This window comes from Mustela nigripes, chromosome 14 (genome assembly GCF_022355385.1).
Source record: "Mustela nigripes isolate SB6536 chromosome 14, MUSNIG.SB6536, whole genome shotgun sequence".
Lineage (NCBI taxonomy): Eukaryota > Metazoa > Chordata > Mammalia > Carnivora > Mustelidae > Mustela > Mustela nigripes.
The window spans coordinates 33,903,639-33,922,922 of NC_081570.1; the positions used below are offsets into that span (position 1 = coordinate 33,903,639).

General features: G+C 50.2%; 1 protein-coding gene across 4 annotated transcripts in view; it reads left to right on the forward strand.

The window, feature by feature from the left end:
* The window catches only part of ST3GAL3 (ST3 beta-galactoside alpha-2,3-sialyltransferase 3), a 191,980-nt gene that overhangs the window by 150,071 nt on the left and 22,625 nt on the right, over positions 1–19,284 (forward strand). For all 4 annotated transcript variants that reach the window (XM_059374453.1, XM_059374449.1, XM_059374451.1 and 1 more), the window contains 4 exons: positions 14,355–14,449; positions 17,488–17,551; positions 18,400–18,495; positions 18,767–18,953. In XM_059374453.1, coding sequence (XP_059230436.1) covers positions 14,355–14,449; positions 17,488–17,551; positions 18,400–18,495; positions 18,767–18,953 — 442 coding nt within the window. The remainder of the gene's footprint in view (positions 1–14,354; positions 14,450–17,487; positions 17,552–18,399; positions 18,496–18,766; positions 18,954–19,284) is intronic.

A 19,284-nucleotide genomic window follows, 5' to 3' on the forward strand; every position in this document is an offset into this window, starting at 1 on the left:
GCCAGCCATGCAGAGCTGAGTGCAGCAGGATGTACGCAAGCCCAAGGTGGATGAGTGTGAAAGAGGAAACTGAATGCTACAGCTTGGTGGTTCGTGGCTGTGAGAGATCCCTGCCCCATGTGCAGGGCGCAATCTGCTGCGTGGTCTTCTAAGATTAGGGATGTGGTGGTAAGTATAGGACGTGGTGATAAGAAAGTCTGTCTCTCAAGGGCACCCCTCTGCTTGTTGTTCAGATGGAGGATCTCTTGGGTTTGCGGGGGCCAGGACATCAGTGTAGAGGCAAAGAATGGCACAAGGTGTGGGAGTAGCAGCATCTGTGTTTTACGTGCGCCGGAATTCTTGTTGTAGGACTGTCTTCCCTGTGCATCTGGTTAGGAGGATGGTGACATTCAGGGTTCCCATCGACGGCTAGCCTACCCATTTGGCAATTGGTCCAATGTTGGGAGAGAGAAAATTCTGTCTATGCAGCCTTTACCCAAAGTCTCTGAAGTCAAGAGCAATGCTGGATCCCTTGGACTAAAAACGATAGCTAGAGTACTTTTCTCTAGGAGCAGCATGCCCAGCTGGGCCCCAACGGGACCTGCAGAGGAAATTCCAAGAGCAGTGCACATGGATGCCTTGCCCCACCTGGGGCAGTGAAGGGCTGTGGGGGTGCAGAGGCTCAGGCTTCTGTGGCCAGCAGAGCTGGCACGACCTCCAGCCTCCCCACAGAGAGAAGCAACAGAGGGCCACACTCAGGCCCTTAGTCTGGGACTTGGGTGCTCCTCACTGAAAAGAAGGAAGGAGGCATAGGTTGAGGGAAAGACCATGGATTCCTTTTTAAAATCATGCCAAACCCAGGTGCCAGCAAGAGATCTTGGCCAAGACGCTCCAGGTGCACTTGGATAATAAGTCTTGAGCACAGGGTAGAGGTGTGAACTTGAGACAAAGATTTGATGGCCACCGGTTGGGCGTGAGCATCTGGGCATTTGGAACTTGAACCCTCTTAAAACAGTCTTTTCTTTCTAGTTTTCCCTGGGCCTGAAAGCAGTTGTGGGATGCAGAGTGGATCGCGGTCAGCAGCAACCGTCCTTGCGTCCCTCCCCTGGGCTGTTTCCCCCAGCACCCTCCTCCAAGGGCAGAAGGTCTCATCTGACAAGACAGCTTCTGCTCACTCACCATCCTTTAGCATTCCTAAGCAGAGGGGGAAAATGGCTGTGGCCTTCTTGTGAGAATTTCACTTCTCTGTGGGGCTCAGAAACCGCATACCTGTATGAGTTTCCTGTAGTCGCTATAGCAAATGATTCTCTCAAAGTTCTGGAAGCCTGAAGACAGACCAAAGTCCTCATCCCTGGCCCAAATCAGAGTGTCACGGGTGAGGTGCTCTGGGAGATTGTGCCTTGCCTCTTCCAGCTTCTGGTGGCTGCTGGCGTTGCCTGGCTTGTGGCCACATCACTCCAGTCTCTGTCCCTGAAGTCACATTGCCTCTTCTTCTGTATGTGGTGAAATCTCTCTCCACCTCTCCTCTGAGGACATTTGTGAGCGCCTCAGAGCCCACTTGGATAATCTAGGATAATCTCCTCCTCTCAAAGTTCTACCTTCATGAGTTTGCTATTCTAGCAGGGAAGCCCAGACACTAAATGACTAATAAGTAGACTACTTAGTAAATCAGAAGTATCAGGTAGATACTGTGGAGAAAGAAAGGGCTTGACAGCGTGGTAGATCGAAGTGTTAAATAGGATGGTCAGAGGTCACCTTGGGGAAGAGGCGAAATTTGAACAAAGACTGGAGGGAGGTGAGGGAGTAAGCCAGATGAATCTCGAGAGGAAGAACATTCTGGGCAGAGGAAACAGTTTGAGTAAAGGCCCTAAGGCAGCAGGGAATTCAATTTGACTGTGATGCAGTGAGCAGGGGGATTGTAGCAGGAGAGGAAGTGGGGGATGGGGAGTGTCCAGGATCATGGATGACCTCATAGACCATTGCAAGGACTTCACCCTCTACCGTGACTGAGATAGGAAGATACTACCCATGTGGGGAGCTGGATCTCTGGTAGGAGAATGAACACTGCCTCAGCTTTACCATGGAGGACGGAGGAGGTGGTGGGGCAGACGCAGGTGCCTTTGTCAGTTTGGTGGGAGGCAGACCTCTGACCTCACTTTGCACGTGCTGGTTTAGCACCCACCGTGCCAGGCACACTCCTCGATGCTGGGGGATGTGGTAGTGAACAAAACAGGTGGATCCCTAATCCCGTAGATCTTGTACTCTCCGTATTATCATAAACTGGTACACACGAGAGAGAATAAGCAACTAACAAGGTAATTTTATACAGTGCTGTGAAAGAAAGAAGAAAATCAAGCTGAATGATAGTGGCAGGAGGTGGACCCCCCCTTAAGGCAGAGGAATCAAAGAATACCTCTCTGAGGAGGTGGCCTATGAGCGGATCTGAATGAAAATGAAGATCTGGAGTGTTCTAGAAAATTCCAGACACAGAAAAGTGTCTTGCGTCCAAGAGCTTGGACAGAGGCCAGTGCAATGTAGGAAGGTGAGTAGGGAAAAGGCCTAAAATCTCATGAGACGTAGGTGAGGGTTTGGCCTTGCTACCTGTGGTTTGGTTTTATCCAGAAAGCTCTGGGAAGGTCTAAAGCAGAGGAATGGTGTGATATTGTTGCTAACTGAGCTGTATTGTTCTGGCCTTTCTAGAGAACAGATTGAGGGCAGGAATGGAAGCTGGTCACCGACCATTGCCGTAGTCAAGAGGTGATGATTTAGCCCTGGGTGGAAGCAGTGGAGAGGGAGATGACTGGATAGATTTCTAGGATGTTCAGAGATTTGCTATCTACTGGATGAGAGGCAGCCCAGAGAAAGAGATGAGTCAAGAATGACTCTGAGGGAGACCGTCCAGTTAGCAAGATGGAGGTTTGTAAAATCGGCGTTCCCCTTTGTAGAGTATGCTGACCCTGGGTAAGTGGCGCTAGAATGGAAAACAGGGGGGCTGTTGGGTTTTTCTTGGTCACCTGCATTGGCCTGGCCTGGCCTTCCTCACCATCGAAGCCAAAACTGCCCCAGCTCCATCTCCAGCTCCATGGTCCTAGGCATCACCAGTGCTCTCCTCACTTCTCTGAGTTCCATTATGTTCCTGTTCTGCCAACGAACCTGAGACAGCAATGCCTGTGATTGAGTTCATCCGGCCACTTCTCTGCCTCCGCACCGCTGAGCTGCTGGTAGAGAACACAACACAACACACGCACTGGCCTCACGGGTCTCCCGTGGTCTCCCGCCTCTGCTGAGTGCTCAGCACTGCTCAGCACTCCGTGTCCCTGGCGGACCTGTCACGGTAACTGTTCCACACCTTCACCATTCGTCAGTCACCATTCTCCACCTCACGCCCACAGCCCCCCAAATCCCGAGGCCCAGGTATTTCCCAGAGAAGAGATTCTGTCCTGTGAGCATTCCCTCGAGCCATCGTCATATCCCTCCCACCCAATCTCCTGGGAGAAGGTATCCTGCCTCTGTGTCCCTCCGCTCCTACTCTGCATCCTGTCCCCTTCCCTCCTGGGGCCTCATTCCCCTGTCCCCCTGCCCCATCTCTTGTCCCCACTTCTGCTTGAACCTTCCAGCCCAAATACAGACACGCTCTCTCTCCTGAGCACTTGGGTACTTCTCTCCCTCCTCGACCCCCTGCAGTCTGGCTCCATCCTCTCTCCATCTCTGACTTCTCTGACCTCTGCTTCTCAAAGAGGCCAGTGCCTTTCCTGTGTTCCTGAAGGCAGTGTGATCCGAGAAAACATTGGCGCGGGTAGTGCCAATCTATGGGTTGTTGTGAGGGTGTAGTGTGGTCAGGTGCACAGAGCACGTGGGGCAGTGCCTAGAACGCAGGAGGGGCTCTACCTGTAAACTGCCGTCATTACTGCAGTGATGATCCTGGCCTTTGTCAGATATTTCACGCTGTCTCTGTCTGCACTTGGCTGCTTTACCCATTATCCACAAAGGTAGGAACTCTGAGCTGTTTTCATGTTCCCAGTGAGTGACTAGCGTAGGGGCTGGGATAAGCTGGGGCTTATCACATGTTGGCAAGAGGGATGATGGGCACCAAGGACACGTGGGACCATGCCCTTGAACTCTGGCTTAGGTGGCCCCTGCAGCCAGGCTGGCCATCACCCATGCTCTCACAGGGGGAGGAGTGCTTGCCTTTCAGCAGCTTCTCAGCTCACAACTCTCCCCTTCGTCTCCCCATGCTCCCTTCCCCTCAGGAGGAAGTCTGGGCCTCTCCCCTCCCTCCTTCATCCACACCAGGCACAGGCTGTCAGCACAGTCAGTGGGAGCCCTGTCAGCAGGAGCCCGGACACTGCTCCCCTCGAGGGCCCCTGGCTCAGCCTTTCCTCTCCTCCTTCAGCATAGGTCTCCCTGCCTGTCATACGTGTCATGCGTGTGGCTCCAGGCTGTCTGTGGCCTCAGTCCCTAAGCAGGCTGGGGGGCAGTAGCTGGCAGAATTTCAGGCTCGGGAAGGGTTTGCTGTGAAACAGCAGAGACCTCGCTGGAAGCCTGACCCTCTGGAACAGAGAGATCCAAGTGTCCATGAGGATCCCCGAGAAGGCAGCCCCCAGAGCTCCACAGCGGAGCAGAAATCTGGCATGGACTGGCCCAGCAGGATCTACACTGTGGGGTCTGCCCCCTGAGCTGTTCTTGTGCTTCTGGACGGCAGGCATTTGCCGAGCACCTGCCGTGTGCTCAGCCATGTGCTCGGCCATGTGCTCCGGGTACCCCACAGTCTGGTGGGGAACCAGGCGATGACACTAGCATGCAGTGAGTGCCAGAGGACAGAGCACACAGAGAACCATGGAGACCAAAAGGGCCTCCATCAGCCCTCTGTGGCTCAGGGAAGACTCTCGCTTTTAGAACGTAGAGATGCTGGAGTCCAGTTGAAGAGGAGCCTGTGAATGAGAAAGGGAAGAGAATTGCAGGCAAAGGGAGTAGCGGGTATAAAGTCAGGGAGGCATTTAAGAGTCTGGCAGGTGGTAGAAACCCTGAATAGTTGGGAATGGCTGGCGCTTTGGGAAAGGGAGAAGAAGAGAGGGCCTGTCTAAGGCAGGTAGACGGGAGTCAGGTCACAGGGACTAAACAGTTTAAAGTGTTTCTCCTAGTTAGCTGCTGCTGGTAGAAACCAGTATCAAACTAATTCAAGCACGGAGAAAATGTCCTGGTTTATGTAACCTAAGTGGAGGAGCTGGACTCTCTGAATATAGGACCTCACCTGAATATAGGACCCAAGCAGTGTCTCTCTCCCAGTGTTTTGGTTCTGTGTCCATCTCGGTTTGCCTGTTCTATGAACTCTTTCCTCCATGTAGCCACGGAGATGGCTCCAGCAGCTTGAGGCCCAGGATCAGCCAATTTTTTCTCAAAGTCCAGTTCGTAGATATTTTGGTTTTGCAGGCCATAAACTATTGCCACAACTGCTTAACTCTGCTGTTAGAGTATGGAAGCAGCTGTAGACATTAGGTAACTGAATGAGCATGGCTGTGGTTTAATAAAACTTTATTTAGAGAAACAGGCAGCTAGTCTATGGGCTGCAGTTTGTACAAGCCCTGTTCGCTGTTGTTGTTGTTTTTTTTAAAGCATTTTGAAGATTTTATCTATTTATATGAGAGCATGTGTGCGCACATACCCCTGCGAGAGAGAGAGAGCACTTACGTGAGTAGGGGGAGGGCGAGAAGGGGAAGCCGATTCCCCACTGAGCAGGAGCCCAATGTGGGACTCGATCCCAGGACCCCAGGATCACAGCCTAAGCCAAAGGCAGCCACTTAACTGACTGAGCCACCCAGGCTCCTCTGTGCACGCCCTCTTTTTGCTTTACATGGTCATGACAACTGACTATCTCAGAAAGAAAGAAAGACTCCTTTATCCCCCAGTGTCCACATATTTGACCTCAGAGAAGAATTCATGCCACTTGGATCAGGTGCCCTTTGTTGAGCTCATTACTGTGGTAGGTTGTCTTTCAAGGCTCAGCTCATTTTGTTGTCATCTCCTTCACAAAGATTCTCCTGGTCCCCTAAATTGGTCTAAGATCTTTGTGCCCCTCCCGATTACAGAACACACAATGTGCACATGTATTTTACGATCATCTGTTTACCTGTGTCCGCTATGTCCTCCCGAAGGGAAGGACCAGGGCTAATTTTCCTTGAGGTCCCCCGCCAGCCCTTGGCACAAGGAGCTGGCAGCAAGGAGGCAAGTAGCTATTGGACGGGGCTGCTTTCTTCACTCTGCCTCGTCCCACGTGGGATACGGAGGTGGGAGCTTCATGCTGATACTTGGAACAGGGCTCGCTGGCTGCTACCTGCTGTTTGTCTCCTCTCCCTCTGCACCCCTTCTCGCTGGGCGTATGTCGACCTACCCTACAGATTTATCGTCCTTTGTGCCCCTGCTCTGCTGCTTTCTCAGGGGACCCGCTCAGGTGGTCAGCAAGGGAAATATGCAAGCACGCGTCAGTTTGACAAGGCATTTGGGAAATGCTCGTCTCGCCTTGAGGGATGTATACCACTTATGGGGAGGCTGCTGCGCAACAAGAACCCCAACAAAACCAGGAAGATTCTCAGGGGCGCCTGGGTGGCTCAGTGGGTTAAGCCGCTGCCTTCGGCTCGGGTCGTGATCTCAGGGTCCTGGGATCGAGCCCCGCATCGGGCTCTCTGCTCAGCTGGGAGCCTGCTTCCTCCTCTCTCTCTGCCTGCCTCTCTGCCTGCTTGTGATCTCTGTCTGTCAAATAAATAAATAAAATCTTAAAAAAAAAAAAAAAAAAAAAAAACCAGGAAGATTCTGGAAAACCCGTGTCCCTCTGCTTTGTCCAGCTCACCACTTCCCAGAACAAGGTTGAGGATGATGGGATGATGGGTCTTTGGGGTTTTGCTTTCACCCTGCTGGATGACAGTCTCACTTGTGGGGGGCCAAGGCCTGTGGCTGAACTTAACAGACTGATGTATTATGATCCCTGGTCCTCAGGACTCATTACTGGGCTCTGCCTTCCCTTTGTCCCCCAGGTGCTTGAGCTATTCACACTTATTATTGGGTTTCCGTAGTGTAGTGGTTATCACGTTCGCCTGACACACTTATTATTGGGGTGAGTAGCTAGAAGGCTAACCAGGCCCAGGTGGAGAGCTGAAGGGATGTTTCGCCCTGCTCCAGCAAACCCACATCTGGAGGCACTTTTTCCATTGGGTTGGTGGGAACCAGAAGGAAGACCGTACCCTGGGTCTGGTGGCCACAGATAACCACTCCCCACCCCTGATAAGACCTTGTCCCCTCTCCTGCTGGTCCCAGGATACAGGCTGAAGTGCTGGGCCCTCAGTAGTGGTTTAGGTTGCTGGGGACACTCTCCTTCTACACAGCACCTCATTCACCCCACTGGGCAGGAAATGAGCTGAAAGATATCTTCAGAGGGTCCTGGGTTGCCCTTCCTAGTTGGTCAGAGTCTGGACAGGGCAACCTGTGGGCCCTCGGGTCACAGTCTTGCTGTGAGAGGTAGAGGGGTCACACACGCCCTCATCACGTGCCCTCCTGAGGTTTAGGATCTCAGGAGAAAAGAGGGACAGGTTCCAGTGCAACTTCCCTCTCCTCCTTCTCACGCACTCACACACCCTACTGAAACCCGATCCTAGAGCTGCCTCGCGTGCTGGAGCCTTGGGCTGGCAGGCTGGGGCCCGTCTGCGAGCCCGCCCCACCCTCCCCTACTGCCCCCGAGGCCAGAGCATGCAGGTCAGGCGTCCCACACCCCCGGCCAGTCTGACCAGTCATTTCGCACCTCGAAGGCCACCTCCGCCCCAGGCGGGGCCCCCAGACTGGCATACTGCTCCCCGGACAGAAGCCCCTGGTTCTCTTCCAGGTGTAGCATGAGGCTCTGCCCAGGCCACCTGCAGAATTAACACGAACACATACCCACAGACATCACCGCTACCATCACCCCACCCCATTTCCTGTTGTTTATGGCCCCCTGGCTCTGCTTCCAAAGCCTCTGCGGGCCCTGAGCCACTTCACGGGGGCTAAGCGAAGTACAGCAGAAAGAAACACTAAAGGAAGAGGACGAGCCTACCTGGGGGCATCGGGGAAGGCGGTGCAGAGGAAACAGCGTTTGAACTGAAAGAGTAAGAAGGGATTTTCCCAGCAGAGAGAGTCAGAAGCGGATCGGGGGTTAGAGTGTGAGCCTTTGGTGGGGAGCTACATTTCAGGCAACGACACTGCCCATGTAAGCACGTGCTGGCCGGCATGCTCAGGGAGCTACAAATAGGGCATCGTCGGTGGAATGTAACATGAGTCTCCAAAGAGTGAGTCCCAATGACATTAGACTGAGGGACATTAGACAGCGTATCCGTTGCTATTTCTAGAGGTTTCGCCACAAAGGGATAGAGAGTGAGATGGGTAACTGAAGGGGTACATGACCGGGAAAAATTGTTGAGTGGGTTTGTGTGTTTGTTTTCACATAAGAGAGACCCGAGCTTGATCTATGCTTGGGGGGAAACAAACAGTAAAAGGAACCGTAGCATGCTGGAGAGATCCGCTTGGGTGGGCCTGCGCGGTGTGTGGTGGGGAGGGCTGAGGAAGTGAGAACCAGAATGAGTTCCTCTCTGAACATCCTGGTTTGGACCGTGAAGTGTGAGAAGAGGTAATCTGCTTAGAGAAAGTTGGAAAGGATAGAGCGTTTAGAAGCTTGGAGAAGGTTTGAAATAGCTACTCAGCGAAGTTGAGGGTCCACCTAAAGTTCAAACCCATGAATTTATAGTGGCATCAGTTCATGTGTGTGTGTGTGTGTGTACGTGTGTGTGTGTGAGAGAGAGAGAGAGAGAGTATGTGTGTTCTAGCAGCACTTAAGTATAAAGAATACAAAAGTTGTAGGATTAGATTAATCTCTGAGTAGGTTTTGCCCAGTGGGTGGGACAGAAAGGCGGTGAAACTAGGGGTACGGGGTCCTGGGGTCCTGGCAGGAAAGAAGTAAGAAATGGGTAGGAGTCTAGCCAGAAAAGAGATGTAACCTGGGAATGACAAGAACTTTTCTAACTAAGACTCAGAATCCAGAAATAATAAGGTTAAAAGATTGGTAAGTTTGACTACGTTTTTAAAAAAAATCTATTGCCAAAAATGAGGGGGGATAGGAAAACAAGAAAACACCGTATACCAAGTAAATACTAAATAAATAAACTAGGAGAAATACTTGTAATTGTTTCTCGGAAGGTTTATATATTTAATATATGCAGAGCTTCAAAAAAAGAGAAGATGGTTAACTAGCACTATGGTGGTGATCAAAACGCATTATAGAAGCACATCTGACCAACCACGCCCGACGTCTTACACAGCAGCGTAACTTAGATGTCAGCTATACGTTCAAAAAGCTGGGAGAAAAGAAGAAAGAGACCTATAACCTGTAGAAAAATGGGCAGAAGTTAGGAACAAAGGTAACAGAAAAAAGAAGTGCAAGTGACCCTTTTAGGTATATACCAATGTGCAGTTTCACTTACAATAAAAGAAGTACAAATAATAACAACACAGACCCTGTCTCTCTCCCATCAGACTGGCAGAACTGAAATGTTTTACAGCATGTTCTCAAACATCACTGGTGGGTCCTGTGATGGTGCAATCCCCATGGAGGGCCATTTGCAATGGAGGAAAATCACTCATATGCCTTTTTCCTTTGACCCAATCCATCCACTTCAAGGAATCCATTCCAAAGATATATTGCCAAAGAGAAAAGACATATACATAAAGTTGTTCATTGTAACTGCCTTGGTAGAGGCTACTTTACAAAAGACCGCAACATCCCAGGGGGACTGAGTAATACTGTCAAGTGTATAATTCTGTATACTGCTGTGGAGTGATCACTGCAATATATTGTAGGTGGCAAACAAAACAAAACTCAGTAGGCAAAACCGTATATTTAAATATGCTATCTTTCTGTTGAATAAAGAAGGGACTAGCAATACACACTCTGCACACACACATAAGTATTATGTATTTGCCCACATCAAAAAAAATAACAAAGGAAGGATAAAATAAAAATGAATTCATTATAGGAATGATACTAATCTGAATAAAATAAAAATAAAATGAATTTAATAATAAAAAAGAAATACTATACGGGAATAGAAGCAACAGGAGTCAGACACAGAGAGAACTGTTCGACTAGATGCCTCTAGATATATCTTGTTTTGTGAGTTTAGTTTTGGCATTGTGTAAAGTTTTATATCATCATAAAACAAAATTAAATTACGATGAAGTATAAGCAACCCTTAAAAAGCAAAAGCAAAATGAAACAAATGAACTACATATCATTGATTAATTAAAGTCAGTAGAATTTTTTCAAGTGGCAGAAGCAAATTCATTTGTCTGTACTTCTCTAGGAGCATATAACCGAAGGCAGAAACAACTATAAAGAAACTTTAAATTGTTTTTAGCAATGATAGTGTTAGTAATGTTATAATGAAACTATTATATTTACTACACGTACCTATATGTGTGTACAGTGTTAAGATAAAGCAAACAAGCAATTGTGTTAATACCACTATAAACAGGAATGTCTACTGAATTGAAAAGAGATACAAATATAAAATAAAGGAGGCTTACATAGATGATATTTATATATGTGAATTATATCTCAGTGAAGCTGTAACACAAGAGAAAGAAAGTAGAAATCTTGTCATCCTGAATTCGGATTGGGGATGCTAGTATAAATGCATGATGTATTTTTTCTTTAAAAAATTATCTCCTGCTTTGTCTTCCTGGAAATGCATGGGAAAACGGCTAACCGTAGCAACGTGAGCACCCTAGCCGTCGAGATAGTGGTCTCTGAATACCATTTCCAAGGAAAAGGAACCAGGACTCCTTGGGAGATGACGAACTCCAGGTAGAAGCAGGAAATGTACAAGATGAACCTGGGACATCTTTACGTACTAGACAGCAGAGGGGGGGGGTCTAAGATTCCTGGGCTGTGTCAGAAGGATTCAGGAGCCAAGATGAAAAGGCCAAAGGGAGAAGAAGAGAGAGGAGGAAACCTATGGATTTAAAAGAGACTAGAGACCAGCCCAATTGAATGTGTGGACCATGCTTTCATTCTGACCCAAATAACTATTAAAATAAGCAACAAGAGCAAACATTCATGAGATAATAGGAGAAATCTGAAACTATTTATTGCTCTTAAGAAGTTATAGTTAGTGTTTCATATTGATAATGGCTTTGAGAGGAGTTGTTTAGGTGTGGTTATGGTTTTTAAGGTGGCCTTAACCTTTTAGAAATTAATGCTGAAGTATTTTATGGATAAAATGGCATGATTTCTGTGAGTTTCCAAAATAATATAGAAAGAGAGTGGAAGGCATCTAAGAGAAACAAAATTGACCACGGACGGTTGTTGCTGAGATCTGGGTAACAAGTCCATGAAGGTCCACTGTTTTGTTTTTCAACTTTTTTTTTTTTAAGATTTTATTTATTTATTTGGCAGAGAGAGATCACAGGCAGGCAGAGAGGCAGGCAGAGAGAGAGGATGAAGCAGGCTCCCCGCTGAGCAGAGAGCCTGATGGAGGGCTCAATCCTAAGACCCTGAGATCATAACCTGAGCCGAAGGCAGAGGCTTTAACCCACTGAGCCACCCAGGTGCCCCTTGTTTGTCAACTTTTATGCATATTTAAAATCTCCCATAATAAAGAGTTTTAAAAATATATGCACAGGAAAAAAGAGCACCCTTTGCACAAAGGCACACCCAGCTAGCAGAAAGAAATGTTTGAGGAGGTTGGCTCCGTCTGTCAAGGAATAAAGGAGGGCCACAAAATGCACAGCTAAAACATGAAGACCCCATAAAAGAACAGGGAGGAACAGATAATAAAAATAAGAAATAAATGGGTTCTACACTAGCGGCAAAGATTTTTAAGAAATGCTTATCAGACCCACGTCATGCTTTTTGCCAGGATCTCTCCCATGAATTATTTTTGTTGATTACTTATAGCCTTCATCAGCGCTAGCTGCTTTAACAGACTACCATAAGCCGGGTGGCTTCTCGACAACAGAATTGTGTTTCTCACCATTCCGGAGGCTGAAGTCTGAGATCACAGTGCCAGCAAGGGTCGGGTTTTGGTGAGAGCCATGCTCAGGGTCCGATGGCCGGTTTCCCCTTGTATCCACAGATGGGGGAAAGAGAGCTAGTTAGTTTCCTGGCCTCTTCTTAGAAGGGCACCAGTCCCACTCATGAAGGTTCTTCCCTCATGTCCGATAACCTCCCAAAGGCCCCCCACCTCCGAGCACCATCACCCTGGGGATGAAATTTCAACATAAGAATTTGAGGGAACACAGACCTTAAGGCTGTAACAGTAATACTGGAACCGATGCTTTCTTGGGTCATATTTTCACTTGTGTATCTGTGTACGTTTGATTGTTGGAGTCGACTGGGGTCAGGTTACCAACAACTTATTGTTTTTGTTGTTTGATCCAGTCTGTATATTGGGAGAAAGTTTCGTCCATTTGCAGGGCGATGTTTTCCTTATTATAAAGTGAAAAAGGAGTCTACAGAGTTCGGTACAGACATATACTGAAAGGTCAATTGCCTTTGTGTTTTAGGATTATGGGTATTTTTTATTTATTCGTGTTTGCGTGTGCACCCATCAGTATTTTTTTCCCCAAAACTGACATTTATTACAAGCTACACCAAAACTAAGGTTTTTTAAAAAAGTAAAAATTAACATAATGAACTTTCTAACCAGCAGAATAACATAGGGAAAAGGAGAAAAAGATGTTGAGAACGTTTGGCAAGATCTCAAGAGATTTTATTAGCATATGACATCCAGTACATATCGGGAAGCACATAAAATCCTGTCCAAGCCCGACTGAGAAACTTTGCAAACATTTTATAAGCTCAGTCCTGACACAAGAGGAGAGGTTCTTGGTGTGGGCTTATCCAGGGACCTTGTTCCCTTTGCTGTTCCACATAGGCTGTGGCCAGGACCTTCAGTGCCTCTGGGAGAACATCAGATGTATTAATGTACTTCGATTCAATCTACCAGGTATGAGAAACATGCCTGACCCCTCCCTGTGCACAGAAGGGAAGCCGCTCTGCAGGGAATGAGCTTTCTGTGCCATCAAGGGTTGATGACTTCTTCCCAGCCAGGAGTAACGAGGGGGTGGAATGGGCAGAATGGGGAGTTTTCTGCCTCTCTCAAGTTCACTTCAAAATCTCTGGTAATATTAGGCCTCCAGGTGGTCACTGGTATTATTCCTCCTGGGTAGGGTGATCATGATGGCCAGTGAGGATGGAAGTGAGAAAGGTTTGCTTGAGTTGGCGGACATTCAGTGGCTAAGGTCTCCCTCCTGGGCTTGGAGGGCCTCTCTTCTGGTCTTCAGGTTTTCTGGGGTTGATTCAGGTTGAGTTGGAAACACAGGGATGGAGCCAAGGCCTAGGCCTCCACCCTCTCATTCTTGGCCAGCAAGGCCCCAAGCAGGCCCCACAGCGAGAATCAACACACAGGGGATGACTGGGAACTGGCTGTCTTCTGAGCCACCAGGTGCCCCAAGAAAGGTCTCAGAACCGGGTGCTCGGTTCCCTGCATCCCTGAGGAGCCTGGTTTCTCCCTTGGCTCTCCCCTCACTGCAGTCTCCGTCCCTACTGACTTTGTCCTCACCTCCCAAAGCCTGAACCCCTGGCAAGCAAAGCTTTCTTTCTCCTCAGTTGAGCATCGTCTGGCCCTTCCTTCTCTCCCCCTTCCCCTGCCATCTTTCCTTCAGGCCAAAATTACTCCCTCCCCTTGTGCCCACGCCCCTCCCCCACCTCCTGAGGCGCTTTGGGTTCCCTCCACCTGTAAGAGGCCTCCCTCAGCCCTGCCTCCCAGCCACAGGATGCTGCAGTTTTTCTCTTCTCTCCCAAATGTCAGGCCTCCTGTGGCTTTTCTCCCCCTCACCGCAGATTCTCCTTCCTCCTCACCCTGGGTGGTCCACCTCCCAGAATCCTCTGCAAATGTCAGGCTCTATGCACTCTCTGCTTTTGGGTCTCTTTCTGCTCACCTGGTCAGCGAGTCACCTCCATGTTTCCAGACTGCAGGGACCGTGTGGAAGCATGCCTGGGGCGCTTGCCAGAGAGCTTGCCGTGCGGCATCTCCCTCCAGGCCGAGTAGTCCTGCCTCTCCACCCCTGCAGCCGGCCGCATAGGGCCTGGTCAGACATGCCCCTTCAAACTCAGACTCCACTGGACAAGCTGTGTCAGATGCCGCACAGCAGCTCCCCACTGACTGGGGGCAGGGAGGGCGTGCTGGAGCGAGAAGGTGCTTCAGGCAGATCCACTGCCCAGACAGATGTGCCAAAGAGCCAGCCAGCACTCCTGCTTTTGGCTTTGGGGGATCCTCAGCAGCCCTATTGTATTCCAGGTTCTCCAAGCCAGCACCCATGTTCCTGGACGACTCTTTCCGCAAGTGGGCTAGGATTCGGGAATTTGTGCCACCTTTTGGGATCAAAGGTCAAGGTAGGTTGGGAGCCCTGGCCCACTCTATATTAACGTGAGATCCCTGAGCCTGCCTCCCTGCACTCGGGACAGGGCTGTACCCTCAGAAGTCCCCATGCTAGGGATCCACCTCTCCTTCCCACTTCCCCCTTCCTTTCTGTCTTCCAACTTCAGTGGACAATAGTTCACTGAGAGCTCACCACTTGGCCAGTGCCAGGCAGACAGCAGTGGAGTAGACAATATAGTCCTGCTCTTAAAAAAGCTCCCGTCTAGTGGAGACAAAGATACTTAGAGGTTAGGGTGGTAAGGGCTCTGACAAGAAAGCACGGTGAAATCACAGGATAGGATGCCAGGGAAATCCATGCCAGAGGATCAGATAATGAGGGGGAGATCCTGAGAAGACGGAGGGCATCCCCCACAAAGACCCCAGCCACCTCCATCATCCCCTCCTTATTATCCTGGTCTCCCCTCCAGTCCTTTTGTGCCCTGTCCAAGGCTCATCTGTCCCCTGTGCCCTCAGAACTGTCCCCTTCCATTGCCTGAGGGACCTTACCCATGCAGCTCCCTCCTGACTTAAGACTTTTCTGCCCCTGACAGTTGAACAGTTCTGTTGCCCTGTCAAGTGCCTGCACTGTTCCGTGGCATGGCAGATCTTGGGCTTAGGGTAAGACATTGAAGGATCAGATCTCAGTGCTACTTTTTTTACCAGCTATGACCTTCAACAGGTTGCTTAACTTGTCTGTGCTTTAGTTTCTTCATCAGTTAGATGGAGAAAATAATTATATTAGGTTGTGGTCAGAATTCAATAAAATCACTATTGAAGGCGTGAGTGATATCATTTGGCCAGGGGACTAAAAAATAACAGAATCCTCCCCTCAGTCAGTCCATCCCTCCCTGAAAAGAAAACAGGGACCGGCAAAAGAACTCTCTAGAATGGGAGTTTTGGCCTTAGATCCCCAGGGACAAATTTAATGGGTAGGACTGAACTGTGTGAAGAACTCCTTTTTACTTGGTATGGGTAGCTAAGCAGCCTACTCTTCTCCTAAATTCTTGCTCAAGCTCCAATCCTGCTAAGCTAGAAAGGCCTGGAAAGGCTGATACGCAGCCTGTTGGCCAGCAAGAAGAGAGCCCCTGCTCATTTATACCCTTTCCGCTAAAGTCCCCTCCTAGGAGACAGAAACCCAAGCCATAGCCTTGACTTTGGCCAGTGAGTAGCAATATACTTTTCCTTCAAGGTGAAATGGGAAGTGGGAAAAAGAGGGGTTCTGTGGCCTTCCCTGAAGTCCTCCAGAAGGTAGACCTGAAGGCACTGAGTCTAGAACTCTCCTTAAAGGTCTGTTCCTTACTCATTCTCCTTCAGCTCTGGGGAAGACTCACTGTGTCTGCTGCCTCCTCTTTCTCACCACTTAGTCCTGAGCACTCACTTCCCCTTCTCCCTCCCATTGCTCAGTGGCCCCGTGAAATCCAGAGGGCCCGTTTCAGTCCCTAAGTTGACCTCTTAGTGTCATCCACCCTGTCTCTTAAAAAAATGATGGGGTGGTTATTTTTAAGTTGGGACACATTCTTTCTTCACATGGAATACTTCAGGCATATAAAAAAGAATGAAGACTAGTACAGTGAGCACCCATGCACGGTGCACCCAGCTTAAGGTGAGATACATTTAAACATGAGATACAATTAAAGCTCTGTGTAGCCCTTCCCGTTCCATTCCCCTCCTTCTCCCGAGACCATTAGTCTGGTTTTGGTGTTACTGTTGCAATGCCTGTGTATCTATTTCTGCAACATATTTATATATACATTGAAAATATGGTATTGTTTTTGCATGTTTTTACATTTTACAGATAGTGTGTGTGTGTGTGTGTGTTTCAAAATAATTTTTTTGCTTCTGCTTTTCAGGTTTATTTGTATGAGTACACATAGCCCAAGGTCACTTCTTTATTTGTTTTTACCTCTGTGTAATATTCCGTGTACCTCATTTAATCTGTCTTCCTTTGGCGAACATTTAGTTGGCCTCCAACATTTGGCTACTACAAACAGGTCTGCAGTGAACCTTGTACGAGCCTAAAAGAAATGTGAGAGTTCAGATGCTGTCTTCCTAGGAAGAGAGTTGAGCGATCTTAGTCTGTGAAAATCTACATCTTTGCTTCTTGTTCTTATGATGCTCTCCGCTATGGCTGCACTGATTTCCTTACTGTATCTCCAGATCTCCATGTACATTATCTTTTCATCTTCCGCACGACTCTGCAGCATTGGAATTGCCATCTTCATTTGAAAGATGGGGAACTAAAGCGTGAAGAAAGGAAATGACTTATCGGCACACAGCCAGGATTTGGCTCCAAAGCCAATATCATTATGTTATATTATAATGTTCTCATTATGGCAGAGTTTGAAAGGAGAGCAGTTCCCATCACCAAAGCCAGAGAGAGGCCAAGAAGAATGAGGTCTGAGGGGTGCTCACGGGATCTGAGGACACAGGTCCTGGGCCCTTGCTGAGGGCCTCCTGAGTGGAGTGCCGGTGGACAGATGCCAGGCCTCGGGTTGGAGGTGGAAGGAGGCAGACACAGGTTGGCATGACCAAGACTGGAGATCGGCAGTGTTGGCGGGGGAAGCAAGGGGAAGACAGGATCAGAGAGTGAGGCAAGGGGGTCTGAGTTGGGAGCTGGGAGAGCCCACTCGAGCTCTTTGTTGGTGGCCTCCAGGCCCAGTGTGGTCTCTGTCTCGGGACAGGTCCCGGGCCTGGGGATCCAGAACTTGGGGCTTGACTGCAGAGCCTCTGAAAGCCAGAGGAGACCTCCCAGGAGGGGCTGGGGAGCCCTGGGAGAGACTGGCTCCAGGCAGAGCTGAGTGTGCCTACCTGTTCCCCTGCCTCTGTCCCCTCCCTTGGGGAGAAAGCTAAGCCAGTGGCCTGCCCCTGCCCTGTGCCCAGAGCTCCCTCTCCCACCCTCACATCTGCCTCCACCCAGTGCAGGGGCGTGTGCCTCCCACGGGAGCGTCGTCCGCTGACGCTGCACGGATATGCCAGGGACCCTCTGACGGTAACCCCCCTCCTCTGTCCACAGACAATCTGATCAAAGCCATCTTGTCTGTCACCAAAGAGTACCGCCTGACCCCTGCCTTGGACAGGTGAGCCACCTGCTACCCAGCCCCCTGCCCCTCGGCTGCCTAGCATGCGCAGAGACATCGAGGCCCCTCTAGCCCTGGCTGAATGTGAGCAGATGCTCCATCGTGTCCACAGACATACACAGAGCGCACACGCGGGGGTAGTGAGCACATAAGATAAGGGGGGCCATCCAACTGGCCTGCACCTCTCGGGCTGTGAGCACTTGGCGGTCTGTTTCAGTCCTCAGCTGGCAGAGGTCTGAGGGTAAGGATGGAAGACACCGGGCTGAGATCAGCCGAGCACTGGGACTGAGGGATGGGGTGGTTGAGGCAGGTGAGGGGCCCAGGGATTAAATGCAGGAGGCAGTGACCACTCTGAAGTCAACGGAGCCTGAAGTGAGGAGGCCCCAGGTAGGAGGAGCAAGATGCTTAGGGCTTTCTGGTGGCCAATGGAGCATGGGGGCTTCTGAGCTGAATATAAGCCCAGCATTAGGTCCTGGAGCCTCCAGGCCTGTCCTCTCTGCTTGCTTCTCTGGCACAGCCTTCAAACTCAGCCCGCTTTGCCATTCTCTTGAACTCCACTAACCCTCGGGAAACCTTTAGCCCAGAATGCCATCCTACCAGAGGCTCCTTCCTCACCACACTGAGCTAGTGCCCTTGCCCCTCGCACAGCCATGCTCTCCTAGAGAGTATCTGGGACTAGGGATGTCAGGCTCCCAAGTGGCCCAGCTGCTCACAGTATGGCTTTGGCCTCAGAATGCTGCCGGAAGCCCATCGCCCACCTGGCCAAAGGCGTGAGGTCAGGGGCCAGCGGGGTGGGAGAAGGAGCCCTGGAGGACAGCTCTCCAGAGGTCTCTGCCTCTGTCCCTCAGCCTCAGCTGCCGCCGCTGCATCATCGTGGGCAACGGGGGTGTCCTTGCCAACAAGTCTCTGGGGTCCCGAATCGATGACTATGACATTGTGGTCAGGTGAGCTTCCCAAAGCAGTGCCTCAGGCACCTGCGTGTCCTGGCCCAAACCCTCATCCCCAAGTCCACTGAGAACCGTCCATCCGTCTGGCCAGTTGGGCTGGAGGTCAGCAGAAGCCTAGAGAAGAACCCTGGTGTGGAGGGCTCTGGAAAGCTTAGGTGGCTGCAGATGACCTGGGGAACTCTGGGGTCCTAGTGCCTCCCCGAACACAAGCCCACAGGCTACACACAGTGAGCCCAAGGCAGGCTCTGACTGGGCCTGCTCTCTGTAGACTGAACTCAGCACCAGTGAAAGGCTTTGAAAAGGACGTGGGCAGCAAAACCACTCTGCGCATCACCTACCCCGAGGGCGCCATGCAGCGGCCCGAGCAGTACGAACGCGACTCTTTATTTGTCCTCGCTGGCTTCAAGTGGCAGGACTTCAAGTGGTTGAAGTACATCGTCTACAAGGAGAGAGTGGTGAGCTCCCCGTGCACCAGCTCCTTCCCCTCTCGCCCTGGCCTTGCCTGGCTTCCAGGTCAGCCCCTTCCCCCTCTCCCCCACCAAACCCAGCAAAGAACAAGTAGGAACCTTGCAAAAGAAGCGTTAATGACCCAAAGGTGAAAGACACCCAAACTCAACCAAGGGACAGAGAGGCCAGGGGATGCCGAGGGGCACTGGTCTAGGCTCCTGGAGCTGCTCTGCCTGATACCTGCCACCCGCCCAGATGCCCAGACTGCGTGTTCTTTTTCAGCCTTCTCGAGCCAGACCCTGAGACCCTCCCCAGCAGCCCCTGCAGGCCTTTCCCTGG